The 26,042-nt window shown below is 41.6% G+C and overlaps 1 protein-coding gene across 10 annotated transcripts in view; it reads right to left on the bottom strand.

Annotated features, from left to right (window-relative positions):
* The window catches only part of PTPRT (protein tyrosine phosphatase receptor type T), a 386,111-nt gene that overhangs the window by 109,811 nt on the left and 250,258 nt on the right, over nt 1–26,042 (bottom strand). For all 10 annotated transcript variants that reach the window (XM_065031857.1, XM_065031858.1, XM_065031862.1 and 7 more), the window contains exons 10-11: nt 6,395–6,596; nt 3,036–3,138 (exon numbers count right to left, since the gene is read on the bottom strand). In XM_065031857.1, the coding sequence (XP_064887929.1) occupies nt 3,036–3,138; nt 6,395–6,596 (305 nt within the window). The remainder of the gene's footprint in view (nt 1–3,035; nt 3,139–6,394; nt 6,597–26,042) is intronic.

The raw sequence follows: 26,042 nt of genomic DNA, 5'->3' as shown, positions 1-26,042 counted from the left end.
CTATTCCTGCGTACTGATTTTAAAAGGAGGTGTGAGGAAAATCCATTCCAGACTACGTCCAAGTACCTTTTTGGATCCATCTCAAGCTGGGATACAAAAAAATCATGATGTGAAAGAGAAGGGATGGAGGAAAGCTTGGTCATGTCTGCAAGGGAGGGCAGGAGAACGGGCATCCGAGCAGCCACATCCTGCAGCATCCCCACACCAGTGATCCCCACACCCCCTGCTGCTGCACAAGGGGGTTTCTCAGATGTTTGTCCCAAATCTGTGCTTACCTTAATGCCTTCGGTAACTGGACAAGGGATGGTATCAGAGTAAGAGGGGCTCTAAGTCATTTAAGTTTGTATCAGAATTCTAAAGCATTCTGAAACTCAATTTAATCATATTTAATAGAGATGAATGGAAAACACTATACTTGTGCCGGAGAATTAAAACGCACACAACCAAATGTAGAACAACTAACCAGACAAAGAGGATACATTTGACCTCTGCTTGAATACAAAAAAACCCACAAACCACCAAAAAAAAAAACCCAAAAAAACAAAAAAACAAGCAAAAAAAATCCTGAGGCGGAAAAACCATTTCATTCTTTTGTGTTAAAGTGTGTCACAAGCAGTTCACAGTGTGTTATTGCTCTAATTTGCTGGGTGCTGTTGAGGCCTCTGAGGGAGTGCTACCCACTTTTGGATACGGTATTTCGAGAGGATTTACACAAATTGGAGAGTGTGCAGAACAGACTGAAAGAAAAGGGAAGAGGCTGGGAAAATCGAAGTTTGACATAACTAGATTTGTTGAAGCTAGACTAAGAATAGTCTGTGTGGTTACATGGAGAAAGGTATTCACATATTGTGTGGCTGTCATAGTTAATAAAAAGCTATAATTCTCCCCAAGACCCATCCTCAAGCCCCCATCCATTTTGGTTTTCATACACACAGCTGTAAATCAATGACATGGACTCATTATAGGAAGGAATCTTATCACTTAGATGTGGCACGTAAACACTGCACTCTCTGCAAATGTGTGTGTAATAAGCTACAATGCAATTAAAGAAGTCAGAATGAAAATTTATTAAAATCTCTACCAAATATTTTTATAACAGGTGCATTTGCTGGAAAAGACATTATTCACTGAATGCAGTGAATGACTTCAACAAAAATCACCAGACTTTTCAATAACAAGACAAAATAGCAACACTCTTAAGACAGCAGGTGGTAAAACGAGATACAGGAGTGTTCCCTCATATGAAGAAATAAAACAGAGCTGTGTGATTTTACTGCTCTTTTCCAGCAGAAAAACATCCCTAAAGGACACAGAAAATAGGGTCCTAATTCACTCATACGGAGTACCAGAGATTGAAAGGAAAACGTTAAAACGCATTAGTCAGAAAAACCAGGTGCTAAGTCCTATAGGGCAGATTTTTTCTCGAGAACATCAATGCAATTTGGGGGAAGGCTGCGACACAGGGTGAACCACCAAGTGATACAGGATATTTCATTAAATCAAGTAGTATACACCTGAGCAATTTGCTCCCGAATGCTTAGTGGGACATCCTTCAAATGTTCTGAGAACCTGTCGGTGAAGCACAGAAACCCAAGTCACTTCCAAAGAAGGGACTATGGGATTTCACAATACCACCCACAGGCAAAATTTCAGAAGTCTTTTGTGAAAACTGGAGGTGGTGGCTGCTGGACACTTCTGCAAAGCACCATCCAGTATTTCTATCCGAAGTGATCCTAGTCACTAGAATTCTAGTTCCTGCTCTCAGCTGAGGACACTGGCAGGGTCAATGACCAACCGGTACTTAAGCCAGTGACAGATAAGGCAGTGGCAGCTCAAAGGGAAGTTTGTCCATCTGCGCTGGCATCTTTCACCAGTACAAACTCATCCAGTCAGACAGAGGGATGCAGTACGGACCCCGTAAGTCATGTTTCTGCAGTCAGGGAGCAATCTGCAGTCCAGTGGCACTTAGGGATACAGTTTAGTGGGACTGGGCAGTGTTAGCTTTACGGTTGGACTCAATGGTCATGAAGGTCTTTTCCAATCTGAATGATTCTATGATTTCAGCATCTCATCTTTAAGAATGGGATCCAGCTCAGAGACAGCCAGAAATGTTTTCTGCAAGGTCATTGCTCTATTCCACAGGCGCCTGTGCAGCTCCCTGCCCCTAAATCCTCTACTCTACCAGTGGAAATAGTGCTTGCCTACAACTGGCAAAGCCTCCCTAAGCCAGACTCCATCTTTTCTGAACTAGACTACTACTTAGAATTATAGAATGTCCTGAGTTGGAAGGGAACCACAAGGATCATTGTGTCCAACTCATGTCCCTGAGTAGGACAACCCCAAAATTCATACCATGTGTCTGAAGACGTTGTCCAGCCTCTTCTTGAACACTGTCAGGCTTGGGGCTGTGACACATCCCTGGGGAGCCTGTTCCAGTGTCCAGCACCCTCTCAGTAAAGAACCTTTTCCAACTTGACCCTCCCCTGGCACATCTTCCTGCCATTCCCTGCTTCACTCCACATCAGCCCAGGAGCAACAGCTGGGTTATAACATAAAGATGTGATGAGTGCAGTTAGATCCAGAACCTGAACAAAGGCATCCACAAGCTTTAAAGATAGTTTGGGTGTTTATACGATAGTTACAAAAAGATCTCATTCATCACAACAGAGAGGGCAGAAAACAGAGGCCTGAAGCCTCCTCCACCTTTGCACGGTGATGCTCCGCTCAGAGCATCGCAGCACACAGATACACGTACTGCTGTATCCCGTGCTGCAAAGGCATCTGAAGTGATGCTGAAAGGGTAATAACCCTGTGCAACGCCACCAGTAACCCTTCCTGCAGGTTAACAGCAGGAGGCAAGTAGGTTGAGGCATTTATAAAAGCAGACTGTGAAAGGCAGAATCAACAGCAGAGCTGGCCTTTTAGTCAGCGTTTGCTTTCAGCGGCTACGTTATCAGACAAGAATGAGAGAGGTGTGAGTGAAACCCGGGGAGGAAGGAGAAGGGAGAACTGTGAGAAAAAGACAAAACGCTTACCTGACAGGTGCTCCTCGGGACTGAGCGGGCTTCAGCATCACGGTGATGGTGGTGTCAGTCTCATTCAAAGGGGAGTCTGTGTCGTATTCTGGCATCGATGGTGCTACAGCAGAACAAAGAGCAACACGTTAGTTATACACCAGTCACTGCCCTTGGTAGTGATGGCAACGTCTTATTACCGTTTCTTGGAGACTGTTTAACATTTCTCAAATTAAACATCAAAATACTTCGCAGTGTTATGACCGAAATTGTCAAAACTGCTTGAATATTTGTCGACTTTTTATCCCATTAACATTAAACAGGAATTGGACACCCAGATCTTCAAGCTGGCTTTGAAAAATCCTGTCTTGCATTTTTAAGACTTAGTAATCCTTTGAGATGGGATCATTCCTTCAATTTTAAACGTGAAGAAAGAAAACCACGCAGAGGTTGAAAAATACCGCTTAGGATGAGTGAATCAGACAGAAAAAACAGAAAAATTCACAGGAATAGTTCTTCTGTAATGCACAAGGAGAAGCTGCATTGTGGAGGTCCTGTATTTAATCCTCTCACAGTGATTTCTGCCGTAATCCTGTTTACAATCAGGACTTTAATCTAAATGTCTGAAAACTGTCAAGAATGGTGGTTGCTAATATCAGCTCAGCTGCCGGCTTCCCTGTCTATAAGCTGACAACGAGTTCAGAACGATGCCAATTTCTCAACAAGGATTTCCCTGAAAACAGTGCTCTGCATCAAGGGGAAGCAGCACAAGTCATTTAAAGAAAATACACGTCAGCAGCGCTTTTCTAGACCAGACATCACCGTGCTTGCTGGAGATGCCACAATCCAAATCGTTCAGCACTTGCTGTGGGCAGAGGGGATGCTGCTACGGCACAAGGCAGCGCTACAAAAAGGTGTAACAGCAGGACCAGTTTGGGCACTGAAACAGGCTGGGCTCTGCAGGCACCATCAACCTGCTTTGAAGAAGCTTCTTCCAGCCCAACTGCAGTTTCTGATATATCGGCTGTCCTGGATGCCTCCCCCTGGCTGTGCGTGAGAACTGTGTACTCACCTCCTGTGTAAAACACTGCACCTGCCACAGAGAATTTGCAATCTGACATCCAGACACCATACAGTTATGAAGCAAATGGAAGAAACACAGATCTTGGCAAGACCAGCTAATGGTGTTGAGTTTAATTCAGCAGAGTCTGTATTGCTCACAAGACGCTACAATGAGATATAGTGGTTTTCTTGCGTACTCGACATGGAACGGTTTCATAGTACCTCAATAAATTTACAATCTGCAGTGATCGCTCTAAAATAGAAAGCACTGCTCATCAATTTAATGCCTATTTTGCAAGATCCTAGTCCTGCCCAAGGAAAAGTTCTCAGGAATACTGCTATTTAATTGTTATTAAGAAATAAATGAACATGTCCAATCATATAAACATATACGCTCACACATTGCTACAGCATAGATGTCGTTTCATTTTAAAATAGATATAGTCTTACAAGGACATTCCAGTCAGTGCAAAAATCCTCCTTCTCCCTGCTAACCTCAGGACTGCCCCTTAAAGGAACAGAGAAACACCATAGCTATTTAATAACACTGCAGGAAAATCCAGGGTTGTCTTTTTGTGGTGTACCTGATGTTACAAATCTACAACACTGTTTATCTCTCCCTTATCACCTCAACACAGAAAGGATCTCACTTTGATTTCTTCTGTTTCCATTCAGTGTTTTTCAGTGTATCATTATTGTCCTGGCAAAGATTCCATTGGTGAAATTGGTGTGTAAATGCGTTCTTTGTTTCGCTCCAGACCATGCTGTACAAAGTTCATATTAATCTCAGTGTCACTGTTGCAAACACCGTGGTTGGACTTGAGGGTTTCTTCCAAACCAAATTTATTCTATGAGAGCAACAGTTAAGTTCTCGGTAAGACTTATTCTGCATATAAGATCTTTTTATTATTCTGTGACATGATACAGATCACATGATGCTTAATTGCAGTAGAAGCACCCTTGCAATATCAGGGTGGGCAGCCAATCCACCCAGTAATTTCCAAATTACATGCATAGCGCTGATCATGCCATGAGATAATCTAATGCCAGAGACTACCCTAATGCCTGCATGGAGTCTGTGCCCACCTATTGTGAACAAGATGTTTGGAAGATGGGAAAAAACCAAAGATGATAAACCAAGCTCAGTGTGCACACAGGTAATAATCATGCAGGCTTCATAATTCCAGTGCTCACTGAATAATAAAATGCCAAGCAATGGAATTGGAGGGGAAAAAGCACTACCTTTATGTGCTGTTTTCCTTCCCTGGTCACAAGTGAATAGGGTGTACATTGTGTCTTCCCTTCACAGGGGGCTGCGTGAACCCCAACAGCCCACGGAGCTCTTAGGACAGTTAATGGCTTTACTGCAAGTGGATGAGATGTGGGCTTTTGCACTAAATGTTAAGGGCTCAGACCCTGCGGGTGGTTAGTGGTGGGAATGGGTACATTTTACTTCCTTATAAACACTGTCATTTACTGCTAACAACTTGTTTTTACTAACCAATTTTGAAATAGGGCAATGGAAAATATCCACTGTTGTGCACTTTTTGCTATGGCACTCAGCCACAATTTCAAGCATTACAAGTTTCCTGAATGTCCCAAACATTTATTTGGGCTTTACTGAAAAAAAGCAGGTAAGGTATTCAGAAAAATGACAGTTTTAAACTGTTAGAAAACCTATTTTAATGTTATCAATTAAATGTTAGAATTAATTATCTGCCCAATATCATCTCTACCACCCCTTTATCCATCTCTTTTTCTAACAGCTAGCCTAAGTTTGGTGTGTTTTCTTTCAAGAGACACATGCACCATCTCATCTCAATACCTCCTGATTTTAGTGCCTTTCTTACCCTCACCTGCTCATCTCAAGCTCTCCCTCTGCCCTTCCTCAGAAAGGAAACATAAAACCAGCTTTCCTCCTTTATTTTCAGTCTCCTTGCACCATTAATCCAATTACTTCACTACATCCATTTTGGTGCATTCTGAAAATAAAAGCCACATTATTGAAGGAGCTTCCCCTGCCACGCAGATAATAATAACCATTATTATAGGCATAGTTCATTTGTAGAACTAATGAAGGTTCTCATTTAAAATGCTTCGCAAAGATATTCATGGATACTTAAGACATCCACAAATTAACCACTGCATTTGTAACCTGAACAAACAGATACTGGATTGTGGCTGTTTTAAAAGGTCACCCTATGAAAATTGTAGAGGAGACAGTATGCTGAATATCTTTTTATTGCTTGACACATCAGCTGCTGGTCTAAAGAGCAAAGCCATAGAAAGTTCTTTTCTCTTCTTCTCCAAAGCAGTACCTGAAATCTTAGTTGCAATCCGGGTTGTGATGGGTGGCCCAAAGCCCTTGACCGTGCTGGCTTTGATGGTGAATGAATACGTAGTCCCTGGGTATAATCCTACAAAGAGGTGATGTGTTTCATTCCTTAGTTTGAAGATTTTCCCTCTTTGGCTGGACAGGTCAGCACTGGGATCCAGAGACCCAACGGCCTTGTACGTAATCTGCAAATGAAGAACAAGGGAAGTGGGTGATATGGGGCCTTCTGGTCTTGCCCTGCTCCCCGTTCTGTTGTTGCTTGAGAAGAGACATTGCAAACACAAGGACAGACACTATTGCAGTATCTCCAGTGTTTCTGTATTTGGATGCTGGCAAACAAACACAACAATTTTTCCAAGGGTTTACTCAGGGTAAAAAAAACCCAACTAATTTCTTCTCTCCACTAAAACCTCTGCATGCGCTCATTTACAACAAAAGACACAAGGAATTGCTCTTTCTTCTGACTCTCAGAACTTCTGCAACCAAACCAGAGCGCCCAGCATGCCCAGCAGAATTCTCATGAGAATTTCTCACACAATCCCCCAGAGCATATGAGAATTTTGGTGCAAACTTGGATATATTTTCCATCAAGTATTTTTTTCCTTCTGGCAAACGGTCTTCCCAAAAGGCCTCTGAAAACAATGGGAGCCTTTTACTGATAACAAAGGTTTTGGAAGTCTTTTCCTGCGCAGAAGAGAACATGTCGAAATGAAATGTTGAAATTAAATGGTATGTTTAGAAGAAATAAATGTAATCAAGTCTTCAGACAAAAGCCCTTCTCTGAGAAGCCCGTTTCCGATATCGTTTCCCTCCCCATTTTTAGCCTTAGTTTTCAGGTTTCCAGGTGATACCGTCCCTGGCTTTGGCCTGAGAGAATAAGTGAGCAGGATTACAGGCCCCAGTAGACCCGCTGCTGGTGCTAACACACCTTTAGAGCAATCCAAGCCGAAAACACACCTTTGAAATCCTGCCCGAGCCCCGATACTCTCACCCATGGCAACCCTGTTGATATACAGACACTTGCAAGTAAAACTCATGACTTATTTACCAGCCCATTCCTTCCCTGCCTTCCAAATTCAATCGGAAGGCAGCTCAATTTCAGCTGAGCTGTCAATATAATATAAAGTGCTCCACTGCTCTCCTAACCTTTCCTGATATTATGGGATCCTCGCTTATTTGTAATGAAACACTATGAATAAATCAATGTATGTTAATACATGAAGTCTTAAATTTTTTATGAAGAACTCCACAAGAATCTAATTCCCAGGTTTGCTGAAAAAGCCTTTGGAAATTTTTCAGTTGCTTCCTTTGTGACAGCAGGAAAATGTTGTATTTGGAGGAAAAATAAATGTACAATGTTTAAAGAAGAGGGCTTTAACAATAACAGGGTAAGAAAGAGACAGAGGCTGATGTAGCTGACACCAGAGAAGGGTGTGAGCACGTGAATCCTATTATTTGGACAAAGAAAAAGAATTCAGACAGCGCTGACACCCAAGACAACACAGCATAACAGAGAAGGGCCATAATATACACCAGGCCCACAGAGCAGCAAGAAATCACAAAAGCAGAATTCTTAAAGGAATTATAATTAAACAGCTTGTGGGTGATTTAATTGAAAACCTACTAATTTTTTCAGGAATTACAACCTGGCTTTAAACTTTTATTACTTCCCAGAAGCCGGAGAAAGAGATTTTAGCAAAATGGTCATTAAAACAAAAAATTTCAATGCAGGGAGGAGAAATCTTTACACTCATTCCTTTTCCTCGGGTAAGGTGATGACAATGCAGTGCAGCATGGTACAGGACAACATTTTGACAGTTCTTATTGCATCAAGGTACTTCAAGGCAAGAGAATCTGTGTAAAAACACCATTGTGGTTAGAGTGAGCATCAAAGACCTTAATTTAAGAGACATGATCCAGTCAATGCCACAACCAAATCCAGAAAGAAAATATTATTCTGTTAGGTAGGAATGAACTGATGCAATCTGTATGTTTTATTTGCAAATCAAGTGCTAGAGAAATAGCAACTCTATACATTCCAAAGGGCAATCAGCAAAACAGGAGTTTGGGAAAAAGACAGGGAACTTCCTACTGCTGGGCCACTGAAAACCATGTTTACAGGATGCTCAGGTAGTAGCTCGTCTGAAATCAGTGGTATTCATTTTCAAGCACATTATACAGAAGAGGCTATAAATACAAGTGGAAGATGCACTTGTCCTTGATCTGCATGTAAATAAAGGTATCCAGCTACCCTCACCAGTTCTAAAACCACTACAAAGAGCTATTTTTCTTCATTAAATAAAACCTGTCCCTTAAGGCAAATAGAGCTAGAAAAGCTTTCAAGGGGAAAAAAAAGAAAGAAAGTCTTTCTTTTTCCTGTTGACTACAGCAGGTTATAAAACAACCCAGGTTCAACTCTCAAGAAGCAGGGAAGGAGAAAACTCTACTTGAGAGTATGTCCCTGATATGAGATCATAGTGTGGGTCAGTTTTCAGAAGGACTACTCCCTCAAATCAGACTTCAATATTTCTCAAAAATCTTACAGGATATAAAAACTACAGTAAAGAGAGATTCACTGCACAGCCAAATGACACGATTATTGTTACTGCAGTAGACTCTCCATTCCAATAAGTTCCCTATTAAACCAGGCGATGTGCAGACATTCAAAGAAAGCAATACTTGTGCCCCAAACATAACATTTAACACGTGAACAGTACGTGGATGCAACATAGAGAACAGGAAAGCAATAGCACGAAATTGTGCATGTGTTCTCGTTTTATTCAGTTCATAAGGAGAAATATTTAAAGGGCTGGTAAGTGTAATGGTGCCTGCAGGTACAGGTAGTTACGAGCTTATTGCTCTCATCAGAGTTAGTCTTGAGCTCTTCTCTGCTTTCCACAAGAAGAGCTCTGAATGACTGAAGAGGTGAGGAAAGAATCTACAGACAGTGCTTGGAGAGCCTGTGGCCATGTGCCCACCTCTGCTGATGGTTTTTGTCATGACCACATTAACCTGATGTTCTCCGAGTGCCTATTTTGCCATTTATGAATGAGGGCTGTCACAGTCCTGTACACAAACATTTTTGTGGTTGAGGGATTCTATGGATTTCTGTAACTGCTGAGTGCTGATGGTTATGCAGCAAAATCACAGGTGAAACAGATGAAGTAGCCCCCAAACCAGAGCACTCTGTTTGGAAAAGGAGACAAATTCTCTTCCTGACCCACCGCCCATCCAGCCTCTTCAAACACGGGCTCCCCATCCAGCTCAGCAACATCTCTCACAGCCAGGATCATCTCCATTTACTGAAATTGTTGGTATTTCATAGAATCATTTTGGCTGGAAAAGACTTTTAAGATCATTAAGTCCAACTGTTAACTTGATGCTGTCAAGCCCACCAGTAAACTATACCCCTAAGAACCTCATCCTTAGTGCTATACCACATGCATTTGTGTGTCTCTGTGTCAGAAGGTTTCTCCTACAGAAAGAAAAGATGGTATAACATGTAACTTACATGCTGGTTTTCATGTATAAATGCATCATGTAAAATGAAGCCACTAAGAAGTTGCTGCTCTTCTCCTTAATGGATTTAAACTAAAAGTTCTGAAGCAAGAGGAATTTCAGGGAATCAGACACTGAAAAATTTTCAAGAAAAAACTACCAAAATTTCCAACTCTGGAATCATTTATAAATGCACTGAAACGTGTCTGGAAAAGACATACAGCATTTTCCTAGATGGATGTTGAACAAACCACCTGCTCTTCTAGCTGGTATACTGACTATTTATCTTAATTTCTTGTTCCAAGTGTCAAACCATTTCATTACAAAACAAACAAGAGATTCCAGTCCTGAAAATGAGATAGCTCAATCACAAGAAAGCAGCTGTTCTAAATTATTTTAAAATTATTTCTTTAAAAGACAAACCATGCCATCCAATAATTCTGCATTCTGAAAGAAAAAGAAACGTTAATTTAAACGTTTAAAAACCCAGACAGGAAAACAAACAAGAAAATACTCAAAAATACATTTAAGAATTTTGCCATGATTGAAAATATTTGGCTTTATTCTGATGAAGAATAAATGCAAATACAAAGATAAGAAAATTTCTCACAAGACTGAAACTCCATGGTTTTTAACCAACTCCCTGGTTATCTCCTGCACAGCAAGCAGGTGTCGTAGGCTGAAAGTTGTCTTTCCTTTGCAAACTGGAATGAGTTTGCATATGTAATGTAAAGTTTATGCATTGGCTCCAGAGCAACTTGATGGTCCCAAGGAAATTTTTAGTGGCCAACACTGCTACAGTTCTAATCACAGAAAACACCAGTGCAGACTAAAATACCACAAACCCAAGAAATACACATGAATAAATCCTAAATCTTTCTCGGAATCTCCTTCACTGAGGTAATGACATGGTTCTCAAACTGAAGCAAGAGTGGCACAAAATTCAAAGTAATTGGAAAGTCAGATGTAAAGTGGCATAGGAACTCAGAAGGATAAAGAAGAACCACATTCCTACTACAACAGGAGGGACAAAACATTCTTCCAGCATTCACCCACCTGGACAGGAATTATTTACTCAGGAGGTGCACAGACAATTCAGGTCCTTGGTCAACTGGGCAAAATTTGGCTACGTGAGTCCAAATTCTTTGTAAAATGTAAACCAGGTCAACAGTACATGTTCAACTCTACTGGAAACTACCAAAAGGGCTTTATACATCTAACTTCCACGTGTTCAGTGATATATAAATGCTGTGATAGACTATGGAGAATAAAATAAGAAGAGATCAGTATAAGAAATTGTGATAAAGATCTCATCATTTCATTGTAATGGTCCTTCCTGCCCTTCATTAATAAAACCCTTTGTGAACCCTGGATGGCTGTTCGGATTCCCTTTAATCCTCTCAAATAAATTAATTAACAAGAAAGAATATTCTGCTCCAATCTCAGTTATGTATCCATTTAGCCTTCTCCTACATTTGATACGTTTGAGTAAGTTTTCACACTGACGAATAACTGAGTTGTCAGGATTTCATGTGTTCATAACCTTAAAACTGAGGGCAGCAAATGCTAATGTCTCAGGATTGAGAGCTTGCCAGTCGAGGCAAAAAAATATGCTCATATGTTTCTTTTCCCAGCAACTGATCCCAGTAAACACACCACTTTATCTTATATCTTTTGTCATATAGAATTAATCAACCATAGTGAGCAGAATTTTGCTCTGTACAACCATATTCACCATCAGACATTAGGATTTTAAGCTTCACCTCTGATTTAAGCAACTGCAGCCTGTTTGAAGGCAAATGGTAAGTGCTGCTGTTAAATCAAACATTACTTTGTAGAGACATTACACACCCTTATATCTGTTTTTCATTTTAGTGATATCCTGCATAACAGTTTGGGGAAGGCATCTGAAACCTATAAATTCATTACATTATCCCCTATGTTCCCATTCATGGTTTATGTCCCCCCATCTTCATAAAACAGTCCATTCTGCCTCTCCGTACCCTTTCTACAACACACAAACCTGGACTTCTGGGTATGCTTTGGAGCTGACAGGTAGCTGATATATATATGTGTGTGTGTGTGTATATATATATATATATATATATATATATATATATATTTAAAAAAGCCCCACCCTTTTCAGTTGGTAATACCCCAAGACTGAAATGAGCTCTTGCTATGGACAAGCGAGGAGCCAGGAGCAGGAACATTGCACAGTCACTACACGCATGACTGCGCAAGGTCAGAAGCTGGCTCTGCAGAGACACCCTGACTACTGGCTCTCACTTTACTGAGCCGGAAGAAAGTGAAGCTTTTTCCTGACTTATTGCTGGTTTTTGAACTCCAGTCTTGTGAGGCAAGACCTGGAATCAAGCCTTTTTTTTTTTATCCATTGGTTCTTATCATATGCTGCAGTCAGGGGCACGGGGGTGGGCTGCCTGCAGAAGGGGCGCTGGGAATACGATCCCCGCGACTGTCAGAGGCGTCAGCTCCTCCAGCGCTGCTCAGCAAGCGGGACATGAGGGGGGCAGACTGTCCATCCGACCAGAACAGCCGGTGAGCCGTTGTCAGGTCCCACACCAGGGCTCGGCTCACCTCTCCCCTGCCCTGCGGAATTTCAAGCTGCCACCGCGTCCCAGCCGCCCCCACCTCCGCCTGCCCTGCTTTGGAGGTGGAAAAGGTTCATATCAAAACCACCGAAACCTGAAAAATTAAACTGCTGACATCTCAGACAATGAAAACCACAGATCGGTAAACAGCTTTAATTCCTTTCTTTTTCAAATGGGCCCTGCACTTTGAAAACTATGTAACTAGAGAGACGTTGGTACTTCCCAACTACATAATCCCCTCTGAATTAGAATCCCTTCTACTTAACCAGAAGACAACCAGGCACTCAGTAGCGGACAAACCCGACTTAGTGGTGTTAAGTGCAGCTTTAGAGAAGCTCGGCATTGAGCCGTGTGGAGCCCAGTACACAGGCATTCCCACCCAGCACAAAGCACAATGTCTCCTCCATGGCCAGGCTGGGCTCCTGCTGGCCAGCACCTGCACAAAATAACTTCCCCCCACGCTTTCCTCTGCCATTTGCTTCAGTTTCATAGCAGGGTCAGCATAAAACTTCACAAAGGGATGAAAAAGAAGTTCCTCACAGGTAAAGCGTGATTTTCCAGGGCTAAAAATCATTATGCAACTCATGTTTGTGCAGAGATAATCGAATCAGGTGTCACTGGAGAACACTGGATGTGTTCACAGGCTCCAGCGCTGCAGATGGAGGGGAGGGGGAACCAGCTGAAAGGCTTCACAATTGAAAACACCCTGGGAAACAATAGGCTATTTAGTTTTTAATCTTGCTTTACATATTCCACTCCATGCTCTAATAAAGCCTACAAGCAAGCTTCATTTTTTCCCCCGTTTCCCAAAAACAAACACAAATAAACAGAAGCACTAAAGTCTGACAGAAATATCCTTGAACTCGAATTTATCCGAACATTTCCTGAGTCTCTGCCTTGAGAAAGCAGTGTTCTCCAAGCCAGGTGTTAAGAAGCCATGTGCAACGTGTATTAACCATGCAAATGACCTTTGATGATGGAAGGAAACCAGCTCTAGCTCATGGTGTCTCCTGGAAAGGTTTTCATTGAAGTCAGTGTGTCCAGAGGTTGTACAAGGTGAAGGTGTTCTACTGAGCTACCACTTGCTACCATTTCAGGTACCGCTGACTTCCCAGAAGTTTTGCAAGGCTCCTCTTTAGTTCCTACTACATCAGGATTACTCTCACATAGTCAACACACCAAAACACACCTTTTTGGAACCTGAGCGTGTATCATTTGTAAGATATGTAATATTAAAAGCAGCTTCAGATTTCAATGCAAAGAACGGCAAGGAAAAGCCATTTCTAACCACAGCTTGCCCTTCCTTCCTAGAATGTGACAACAACAGGATTAGTAGTATGTTCTTAAAATTACACACGTAGCCCTTACACAGATGGGCCCAGCACCACCTGTGAGCATGACCTGGCTTCTCCATAGTCACTACACACTGACATAAGTGATGAAGATGTAATTGCCTCATCCTCTTTGGTGACACCTCTTACGGTCTAGAGCACAAGTTCCTTGAGGAACTACTGAAAGACCCAGAAGGTTCAGCCTGGAGAACAGGAGCTGAGGGGAGACCTTCTGATCTCTGAACTGCCTGAAAGGAGCTTGGAGCATGGAAGAGGTTGGTTTCTTCTCCCAAGGAACAAATGACAGGATGAGAGGAAATGGCCTCAAGTTGTGCCAGGGAAGATTTAGATTGGATATTAGGAAAAATTTCTTGCCGGAACAGGCTGTGGGGCATTGGAACAGGCTGCCCAGGGCAGCAGTGGAGTCACCATCCCTGGAGGGGTTTAAAGGACATGTAGATGAGGTTCTCAGGGACATGGGTTAGAGGTGGACTTGGCAGTCTGAGGTTAATGGTTAGACTTGATCTTAAAGGTCTTTTCCAACCTAAATGATTCTGTGATTCTTAGGAACAGGGTTTAAGCTGAAGAAGACAACTGCCAAATTCAAACCTGACAATCCACCACCTTCTCTCAACCTGAAATTTACTTCAGAATGGAAAGCAGCTCTCTTCTTGCTCAGAACCACACTGCATGGTAAACCACCACTGCGCAGACAACTGCCAAATGTTTTAAGAAGCTGATGCAATACAGGCAGTAAATTACAAAGCAGCATCACTGTCAGCTGAAAACCAACAGCAAAGAGCAGTTACAGATTCATGAGACAGAGCCCAGACATTTATAGTGATTTTTTTTTTTTGCAAAAATCTTTACCTTCTGGTATTAATTCTACATTTAATCCTGACAAAACTGTAGTTTCAGCAGACAATTAAAGATCTTTTCTTTTGCTTTCCAAAGGTGAAACATAATTGTTGTTTTATGTAATTGTAAGTAGCTTATTCCTCCCGCTGTAGAGATTCCGCTCCAGGCTCCCAGCCGCATAGAAACTGGCACCGTCCCCACTCCTGTTTACAACATCACCGACTGATAACACTTGCCACTTACATTTCCAAGGCTGATATCAAGCAGAGTGCGAATCATAAACAACCAGGGCCCTGGATGTGGGCTACGCATTTTATTTCAAGTTTCAAGCTGAGAGTATCAGTAGTGGAAAAGTCAGCTCTGTGTTTTTATATCCAAGCACAAAAATACTTTATCTAGCTCACCTCCACCTTCACGTTCCAGCACTAGTCTCGCTTGGGTGTGAAAGATAAGCCACGAAGAACATAAGGAACTCATCCTTTGCCACATGTATTATCAGATCTGGTTGTTTTCTTGAAGGTAACAGGGCACAATCCCTCTTCAGCACCCCTCTTGCTGTGCTTTTTTAAGGCATGCAATATTACAGACTGTTCCCCGATGGCTTGAGGTGAACTCTGTTAATATGGTCAAATCAGCCTGATACCTATAAGCATTGTAAGAAACGAAATCTTTCTGGATGTAGGTTAAGGAAAGCAGCAGTGCTCCCCATCATGTGTTTTTTGGTGTGCAATCTGCCTGCCCTGGCTGCATACTGCAATGGAAACAGAGGAACATGCATGGGGAGCAACCCCAGTACCATCCAGGGATGCTGGGGAACACGTGTACTTCATCAGTTAGAAACAATAACAAGTGGTAAAGCTTCAATTCATTTCATCGAACAAACTAAGGATGCACTTTTTAATCACCTGACTGAAACAGGTTATTACAGAGAAGGTGGAGGGGAAAAAGGTGCAAATTCAACCAATTCAAATAAAGTTCGTATTCACAGCTTCTACAAAATGACCAATCCTGCAGCAGACAGAGCGTAACTAACACAGGAGCAAAAGCAGCACGGACTGGTCTGATCACGGCTTAAATCCCAATCCAGGCTGTGTGAAAAGTCTGACAAAAGGTCTTGATATTCATAACAAACAAGAATCGTAAGAAGCCTGGCTGCACACCTGAATGCTCACCAGCAAGGCATTACCATCAAGAATACTTTATACAGTACACCAACTAGAAACACCTCAGCAAATTGTTTTAGTCCAGCAAACCACTCAAACACACATTTAGCTTCCTTTACTGCCAAGGGAATTTAAAGTGCATGTCTACATGCTCATCTCAAAGGCGGAGGATAAGTGAATCAAGCCCAGAGCTGCACTCTTATCCTAAGATCAACCTGTGGAAAACTCAAACAAAAACTTAAAAATTCATCTTCAGTGAAGGAATCACAGAGCACTAAGTTTGAGAACTCACTTGTAAATCAGTTCTGACACAATCCAGGACCCAAATGTTTGGCCTCTCTTTCCTCTTACACACAAGCATCCCTAAATCAAACCTTATTTTTTGGTACTTCCTTTTTTTGCCTGGATCTTTCAATTTTCAGACAGCTCTTTCCGAGCGAACACTGCATTTCAAACACCAAATACTCACAAATAAAATGTACAGGAGTCGCCATGCTTTGCTAATCAACAAATAATCTGGTTACCTGTCCCTTGCCATGCTCTTCATATACCATTATTTTCTAGATGCCAGAAAGGCAAAATACAATAAAATGCAAGATATGACCATTTTTTGGCATTGTGTGTTAAGACAATGACTCTGACTGCAGTTTTTACAGCTGTCTCAAGTTATGCAATCAAGTTGTCCCAACTTTGGAATTTTCTCACCATAAAGACTAAGAAGTAATTGTATGGAGTAAATGAAGGATGGAAATAGGCTGTGCAATTTCCAGGGCCGTTTTTCTACTTTTCGTATTAATACCTCCACCTTTCCTGTCTAGCATAATTCCCAAAGATATAGGCTGCCTAGTTGCAAAAACTTTGAAAACAACTTCAAGTCTAATTCAGCCTTATGAAATAGAAGGGAACACAAGCCACCTCCCCCACTAATGCATATCTGTCATAAATAAGAGGGCAAGAAATCCTTCTTGAAGCTGATGTAAAAATCCTTGGTTTAGTGTTCTAAGCAATAGCAAATAAATCCACCTGAACTGCTTCAGCCAGCAAAAAAAGCCAAGTTGCTTCTGCAACGCTATAGCAGAAAAAATGGTCAGCTTTGCAGCTAGATAACAGCGTAAAGAAAATAAATTTTTATATGCAAAATAATTGCTTGGAATTTAGTGGTTAAGATGCTGTCTTGCATATTAGTATTTATAGCAAGCTGGAATATATTTTCCTGAGTGGCTTTGCAAAGGTGGACAAGGTTGAAAATCTCCTGAATATTTCTTAGCTGCTCATGGAGCTGTGATTTCAAGGCTGTAGCTGCTGTCCCCATCTTGCTGTAACAGTGCTGTGAAAAGAAAGGACATGGGCCCATGGGTGTGGGTTTGGGAAAGCGGATGGGGAGAGGTGGTGACAGGGTGACACGGGGAGCGCACCCCACTCTCTGTGCAGTATCTTCCCTGAAATGAACATTTCCATCCAAGGAACAAATCCTATGTCAGGGCAGGGCAAGAGCCGGTGGGCTAAACAACCTCCCACCCCGCAGTCCAAAAAATGTTTTCTAACAGTTTTCCTGCATCTCAACAATATACATTTTGTATCACCTGAACTTTAAAGGATTTGTCCTATGTTTTCATTTGAAAAAGCCATTCAGTACCCTTAAAACCATGAATTCCTCATCATCACGTAACATCCTCCCTCCTCCCACCCTCGCTGGAAAGTTCTTTCTCCCTTTCTTACTCAGGGGCTTATGACTTTATACTGTGAACTTGCTTTCCACCCTAATCATAATATTTCGTCAGAAAGAACAAATCTTGTGCCTTTAAAGAGACTTCACAGTGTTTACACCCAGAGGGCTTTCATTTGTGCACAGACTGTCTACGACTTCTGCTGAACAAAGTCACTGTTGCTGCTTTCCTCTTGAATAAATCCTGGGCCTGATTTTCTAACGTCCTGGAGAGAGTCCAAAGTCAGAAAAGAGCTGGAAATCCTCCATCACCTTGGAAAAACCGCATCCCTTGTTCCTCAGGACATAACTGCTTTAGAGCAAATAACTGGGATTCAGGTTTCGCAGATGCTTCAGGTACTACATGAATAAAATCCTATTACTATTGCAGAAGAGGTCGTCTCCAGTCAGGTTTGCTGCAGTAAGTTTTCTGGTTTATTCACCTGAACTACATTTTCACAAAAGCCAGAGGCTGTAAAATGCACGGTGTATAAAGCAAGTTAAAAATCCCTACCAAAAAAATGTTCCAATTCTTTTTTAAGTGACTTCCCACATGAAGGTGTCTCTGAGCCATCCATTAGCTGAAAGTGAGATACTGAACAACTAAATACTCTTTTGTAGAGGGGAAAAAAAACACGCAGTGGCCTAAGTGCAGCAAATGTGTTCCACAAAGTGAAGCAACATTCCCCCCAAAACTCGTTACAGAGCTGCAGCGTCAGTGGGGGCATCTCACCCTGTGCCCAGGACAACAGAAAGAACTGGCCAGACAAGGTTGTTCAGAGGACAGGACACAAAAAGCTGGAGTCCACTAGCCTCTTGTCCACTGCAAGAAAACAATCATACCATGACCCACTTCTCTGTGAGATGTTCTATTTGTAGCTGCTTTCTCTGGGCAGAGATGTTTCTGTTCCCCGTGACTCTCCATTCGCACCACAGTCAATAAAGTAAAACATCTGTGATGCCCACATACATCTCTGCCCCATTGCAGATGTCACCCCGGCTCTCCTGAGTGCTCTTATCTCACTTACTGAACCAGGATCCCGGATTATTTTGCAGCTTGGTGCAGCCTCTGTTCGTTGCTGCGCAAGGTGGACGGCTTTGCTCGAGCAAAGGCAAAAGCAGTTTAATTTCAAACACTGAAATCCTGCTTTCTTCAGATATAACTGCCTGGTCAAAAGAGAGGGACACGTGTCCGAATGGGCAGGTCTGAGAATGGCATCAGTGAAGTTCTCACATCGAGGACTCAGCATGGAGACCGATTTATTTTGTTTGCACAAGGACAAACAAAAGTCAGCTTTAGACCTTTTTCCCAATGTTACATTGATTTTTAGTTTTTTATTCAATTTGAGAAAATAGGGGCATTCACTCAAACACTGACTAGCGCAGAAATAACGGTATTATGTGCATTATGGTATGCTTTATATTGTAAGGTTTTCTTTCAATTGTGTTATTTTGTTTTTTTGAACACACATCGTGGAGATCACACGAATGAAAAGTGAACTGTTATGATCTCTTGATACCTCTCAACTCCATTTCTGGTTTTATGGTCCTGTAATCAACTTTCAACGCATATGAAAATACTTCTACTGCACTTTTAAAATGCTTTGCAAAACTCTAGGCGTAATACACTTGCTGTACTCCATTAGATTTGCCTGTTCTTGAATTCAAAACAAGCGTGAAAAAGGATACATTTTTGTTCCCTTTTTTAATAGTCTGTTGGATTTCTCTTCATCTGCAGGAATATATTCAACCATCGATTGTGTTCATTGGATAATCCATTGGATTGGCTCAATCTCCTCATTTTTATTCCTTACCCTAGCAGCGATATTTCAATAAATCTTCACTCCATCCCTCTTTTTTATCACCAAATGCCTTGTGATGCTCCAAAGATTTTTTGATTGGTTTACGTCACATTAAAACGCATCACAGCTAAAAGAGTCTCAAATGACAAAGATTAAAATAGTTCCATTTATTGTCCCAACTCCCCCTTTTGGATCATCTAGCTCTGCTTTTTCTTTCCCTTTTGCTAACGAGCTGTAAAATCAAGCACCAAGGTGCCAGATGAGTCTGGCTAGCTCCATCTCTCCTCTATACATAAGAAGCAAAAGCCCTATAAAAAACTGCACCTCAACTCTCTGGTCCCTCCTGTTAGAGCCCTAGACCTTGGCAAAGCTCTTTCCTGCTCCTTGAGCACCAGACAGAATTTGCACCAGGTCTGTCCTATTTGGTGCAATTAACTCCTTCCCCACCCTACCCCCCACTCTTCAAGTGTTTTGAAGGAGCAGAAGTAGAAGGAAACGTCTTGGCTTCTCTCTGACACTGTCACACAGTGCCAAGAAAAGCCCCATTGCCAACACCACCGCTGTGTCACATCTGGACACGGGGCTGGCGCAGGTGACAGAGGCACCTTGATGAGCAACCAGAGGGAGCCAAGAGTTTTTAACATGTCACGGTGAGGAAGGTTAATTGCTGCAGATGTAGACCTAAGCTTTGCGTGCTGGGAACCACAGAATAAAACTAAACTTGAGAGGCTCAAGCATTTTTGAAAACGTACCTCATTAGGTTTCAACTATAAAGCAAAATTAGAGATCTACGGGACAAAAAAATGGTGGATATTTTCTCTGATGAAGAAGTACATATTTTCTTCCTCTTTAAGGCGTTTCTTTTAGTACTCTCTCCCATGTTGTCCCATATTTCCAAGCACTGTAACCCTAAGCCGTGCCTCCTGCACTGCAAGAGGACTGCAGGGCAGTGGCAGCAAAAGGCAAGACCCCTCAGGCTTTTGTAACTCCAGGCAAGTATGTAAAGGACACTTAGTGACAGTGATTCCTGCAGCAGACAGCTCTAACGCCACCCTCCATCCATCCAGAATACACTTTCCAAATCTTTCCTTTTACCTCTGGATGTTCAACACTCTGCAGCCTATTTTAAAGGTGGCTAAGAAAAAAGAGTCTAATAGGATAGTTAAATTTGCTGTACAGCCCTCTGCACCTGCATTAAGAAGATTCAGAGGAAGGAAGCAGTCCAGGGGTTTCCGCAAATCAAAAATGGGTAAGGTATGTACACATTGCTCTAGGACCAGGAAAAAGGCTTCAAAAACCTAAACGACAACATTAGGACAAGTATGTCTATTCATTGTCAAGCTTGAGCTGCTATAAACTTCAACACAAAGGCACTTGATTAGCACAGACCTTTATTTTCTGACAGTCTCAAGTGATTCATGGTTTCAGCCTCAAAGCCTATAGTGGTTCAGCCCCAAAGAGCATAATAATAATTGCTTGTTATTGGGCATATCAAAGCTGTGAATATAGTATTCTGTTTCCAGGTTCTTTTAGCCTGATTTCAAGATTTTACTGACCCCTCATTTGAGCTCTCCAAATCTGGTACGTCAATTGAAAGATGGACAGTAAGTTTAAAAAGAAAAGCAAAAATATTCTATTTAGCCATACCTAAAAGGTAAATAAGATACCTTTAGGTGGCTGCTGCCTAAACTTACCCTGAAAAAAATACCAGGGCATTTTATAGAAGGAAAAGGATCCTACATCGACATTTTGAGCTTGCTACAAAGTATAATTTAAATAGACTTACTGGCTGTTCCCGAACTTAACTGCAATATTGGTGCCTTTTACCAAAGAGTAGTCAGACTCTGAATAGTAATAATGAGAATGTGAACTTGAATGTGGCTCAGCTTAGGCTCCAAAATATAGAACACAAGTAGGATAACATCAAAATGTGGCAAATTAGAGTGCAAACACCTGGCCCTGAAAAGTCATGCAGAAAACTTAGTTTATACTCCTTCTCCGTGTTTATTAAGATAATTTGGAGGCTTGAAAATGAAAGAGATTTATGAATTCACTAGGGACCTGGAGAGAGTCATTGCACAGTAAAGGAAAGGCAGATTTTTTTATTGATTCAAATTAAGGGCAATTTATTGGAAAAAATAAAAGGTGCCATGATTTGCATGAAAGATGTTCCTAAAGACACAGCAGTCTGAGTGTGTTCTGGTGTATTTTATGCATACACACAGAGACTGTTTGATGCAACTCGCTGTGCTAGCAGAGGGAATTAGCCAGCAATACTGCCCTGCAGTAGTTTCTTTCATTTATGATTGCCCAGCAAGATAAAACCAATTGGTCATAAGGCTTTTGCACTTTGAGAGAAGCCTCTCCCCTCTTCTATCCCATCATGAGCAGTCCAGTCATTCTTATCTGCTCTGTCCCTCCCAAGCAATGAAACCTAATCATCCCACGGCTTACATGCATCCCAGGACCCCCCAGCAGCTGTTTTTGTCCTTATGGGACATCTGAGGTGCCTTTGTCACACAGTTCTTAGCCCTGGGAAACAGCAAATCTCAACTATTCCCAGGGAGTTCAAGTTACCACAGAGGACATTGGAGCGTAGGTCTCAGTCCCAGAATACTGGTGGTTTTTATATCAAAACCATTTACCAAGGGAAGCCTATTGCTCCATGAGGATACTCGAGTCTTCCAGGTTTGGTGTTTCTCAAACTTAGATTTGAATCTTCAAGGTTAACCTCGACAACTTGAGATGCTTAGAGAATCTCTGGGACGCTCATGTCTCCCTCAAAAAATGAGCACACCAACATTCCTGAACATTTTCCACCCATTCCTAGTATTTAGATGCTCTATCTCCTTTTCAGTGCCATGTTCCCTACAGCCAGAGTTACAGGGACAGATCCATGCGCTGCAAACACCAGGATTCAACTGGAATGTCTGCAGGACATAACACTGGTGATCAAGAACAGTATTTCTTTCCTCATCTTCCTCAGCTGTGGCAAGGGACAAGATTCCTGGGTGCTCCTGCCACCATCAACCCCCTGAGATGGCTACAGAACACTGGAACCCCTTCCCTGCCTCTTGGGACAAGCCCATTTTAATCAGGAGCTCCTCACTACAAACCATTAACGTTTATGAGAAAATCTATTGTGAATGAGTGTAAAACACCAAAAGAAAGGCACATAGCATTTACCTGCTTTTAGCACATGACCTTACTGCTGTCAGACCACAAGGACATTTATCAGAAATTTAGTTCCCACGAACAGGCTGTCTGTGCAGCTCGTGGGACATGCATGCAAGTTACTGATCTCGGTAAGCTAAATTTTCACAAGGGACTGAAGCCAGTTTCCATTTGCCTGTACATGCTCTGAACGCTCGAGGATTTGATAGATGCAATTACTCTCCCTGAGCCACAGAGAGACTCATTTCAACAGACCCCTAAATTTGCATTGGGCCACTTGCATATATACAGTTTAATACCAGAGAAGAATGTAAACAGGAATGTCAGCTTTACGAAAATCTGACTTTTGGGGGAATTGCTCTGCGGAAAACAATAGTAAAAAGGAGGATTCAACATAAACCTTACAGCAAAGGGAAAAAACCCACTTATTACAAGACTAGGAAACCTGCAGAAAATGCTGAGGACCCTCTTACAAAAGAAATTATCACATGGCATAGATGGCAAAGAAATCATTTACAGCCCCAGTTTGAAAAAAGCAGTGATTAACACAGCTAGAGAAACTGGAAAATTTAATGAGTAACCGAAGTGCTCAAACAAACTGCCCATTTAATAAAGCTGAACGACAGGGCCAAAGTGTTGGGAATAAAATCCCAAGGTTCTGTTAGCAGAGAGAAAATTCATGGGCCAAGAGAGAAGTAAAGGTGATTTAGCATCAAAGGAAGTAACTACCCTTCAAATAAGAATGGGACTGAACATTTATATTGTCTTTTCTTCCCCTCTGAACGTTTCTAACCCCTGAATTTATTTTAGTTTACATACTTACCTAATTAAAGCTCTAAAAATAATATAAATTTTTATGGGCCATTTCTGGAAAAAACTAACATAACTTAAAACAGACCCAGGCACTTTGATTATTGCATCAAGTTTCTATTACCTTTCATGGTGCAATAATTTTTTTAAAAATTGCCTCCTGCTGATCTAATTATGATCCTATTGTTAAGCAATTTTTAAAAATTAGAAATGTATTGCAGACTTTCATTCTTAATGGCTTGGATTTAGTACAAAAACATGCACTAAAGTTGGCAAAGAAAATCCTGAACCAAATTCTCAGCTGATTTAAAGAGGAAAACCTTACCGAAGTTGGGGTTAGAAGAGTTGGGCTGTTTGTATCAACTGGTCATTTTGCAGAAACCCCAATTGCTGTACCTGCCAGCCTTACAAATCCACTCTTCACTCTAAATGCTACGTTGGCTCACGTCTCACCGACGTAGCCTAAACAGGTCAAATCAGACCCATGTGCCTTTTTCAAAACCTGTTTCTTTTAATTGAATCACACGAACCCAATGTGAGCAGTACGTGACGATGAGCCATGGGGGAGCACAGGACACTCCTGTACAGCACTGGCTGTGTAAGACTAATGAATTTTAACTCCTCACAACATGAAGCTTAAAATACCCATGAACAAGACAGGCCTACTCCCTCCACAAAGTTTACACAGCCATTTCTCACAATTGCATCTACTTTCCCCAATGATGTCCACAGGCTACACGGTGTCACTAGAAGATCCATAGAGAGCTGCTATTCATAAATTGAATTCTGCAGGTCCAAACACTCAGGTGACTATTAGAATAAGAATGGTGGGACGGATCTAATCACAGCATGCCTGGGACAGCATCGTACGAGCCACGATGAAATGCGAAAATATGTCCATTGTGGAATCAGCTTGACCCCGAAAGACTGACAATATTAACAGAAGCGAGGCGAGTCAGAATTACTTTTTAGAAACTTTTCTGAAAAGTACCACTTGGCATTCATTCAGCATGTCATCATAACCTCAGGAAAGCTCCCAAAATAAGCAGCAGTGCTCCTATAATTAGGATACAGCTAACAATTTTCATTCCAGATACATTTATCATGCTATAAGTATGGTACAATGAGTAATCTAAGTGCGAAGGGAAGTAGCGCAAGTACAAGAGCACAAGCTACACTCTGACACTAAGTCATTATTTCATAGTCTCTGAAGTCTGCGTGACCTGCTGCTCACAAAATTCATCTGCAGAGAGAGCACTCTTTCTTACAGCAGCGACAATCTGCTTAGTTTCAGATTCTGACAGGTATGTGGACTTTATTCACCACTTTTTTTCACTCTGAAGCACCGTTAAGTTTTACTTTTGCTATTATATTGACTAAAATCAATGAACTCTCATGGCTGCTAGAAACACTGGGATACAAGATAAGGTCTCCTGCAGAGACTCTCTGTACCAGCCCCAAGAGACTGAAGGCATGTTACCATTGCCAAGGGATGGTGCTGGACAGGGACCAGAGCTGCAAACCAGGAACCAAGGGAAGAAAATACTGGTTTTGGTTAAGAGCCAAGCAAAACCAAGTCCAATGATCAAACTCCAAGTCCACTGTTATTAAATCTATCATTGCATCTCTTTAGCACCTGGATGCAAAGTCACCCAAAAACTCAACAGCCAAGATGTTCTTACAGTGTACCTGTTCTGAATGTAGTGAGCCCAGAAATCTCTCCAAAAATCAGAATTAAGCCAGATTTACATAAAGTTTCACACAGACATCTGCAAAGAGATACAGGTTCTTTAGCCACAAAATTATATCTACCCATCAACAGAATTTCCAAACTTTTTAACAGAAGGCAGGCACCCATCAGCCCTCAGGTGGTCAACTCTTGTCCCTTCCTTGAGTGCATGACATTAGCTCCCTAATTAGCTGCTGGTAATATTTATAATCAGTAGAGTTCATGTGCAGAAATATTTATAAACACTAAATTTAGAGACTGACTTGTTGCTAAAAGCTGTACTAACCATGTCACTGTATTCTGCCCAAATCCCGCATCCCCTTGAGTAAGAAATGGATGCAGAAGAATGTATTCTTCCCATAAATTAATACTTGTTCTCCTTTAGCATGAAGTCACAGAAACATTATCAGCAGGAGTTCCCAAATGTTCTTGAAGATAACCAAATGAAAAAGGAAACGCATCGCTGTCATCTGAAATGCCACCTTTCTCTTCAAACAGTTAAAAGGGTGCATGAAAATGAATTCAAAGCTGTAAATTGCTTTTGCAATTACTTTATTTCACTCTGCTTACTTGGGGAGAGGCAAGACATATGCATTGCATATGATGCAAACACTTGAACGTGCAGGGACAACACACCAGCATCTTGTAAAGCTGTGCAGCAAATGGGTCTTCTAGTGACATCAATATGTACAAAAGTAATAATTTCTTGGTTAAGAGTGTCTGTTGGTTTTCTCATCTACACTGACGCAGCACGTAAATTCGGAAAAGACCTGTAATAGACTTGTGGAAACTCTGAGAACCTCCTGACCATACGGCAGTTCAGTCCATCTTATCCAAGACTCAACTTGCAAACAGCCCAATAGCACAGACAGATTGGCAAACACAAAACACATTCTCTTACCACCTACACACAGACTGTTTGGTAAGAGTATAAAAACATCGCTGTCCT

This window comes from Columba livia, chromosome 16 (genome assembly GCF_036013475.1).
Source record: "Columba livia isolate bColLiv1 breed racing homer chromosome 16, bColLiv1.pat.W.v2, whole genome shotgun sequence".
In the NCBI taxonomy this organism is placed as follows: domain Eukaryota; kingdom Metazoa; phylum Chordata; class Aves; order Columbiformes; family Columbidae; genus Columba; species Columba livia.
This window is presented reverse-complemented; position numbering and strand designations above follow the sequence as displayed.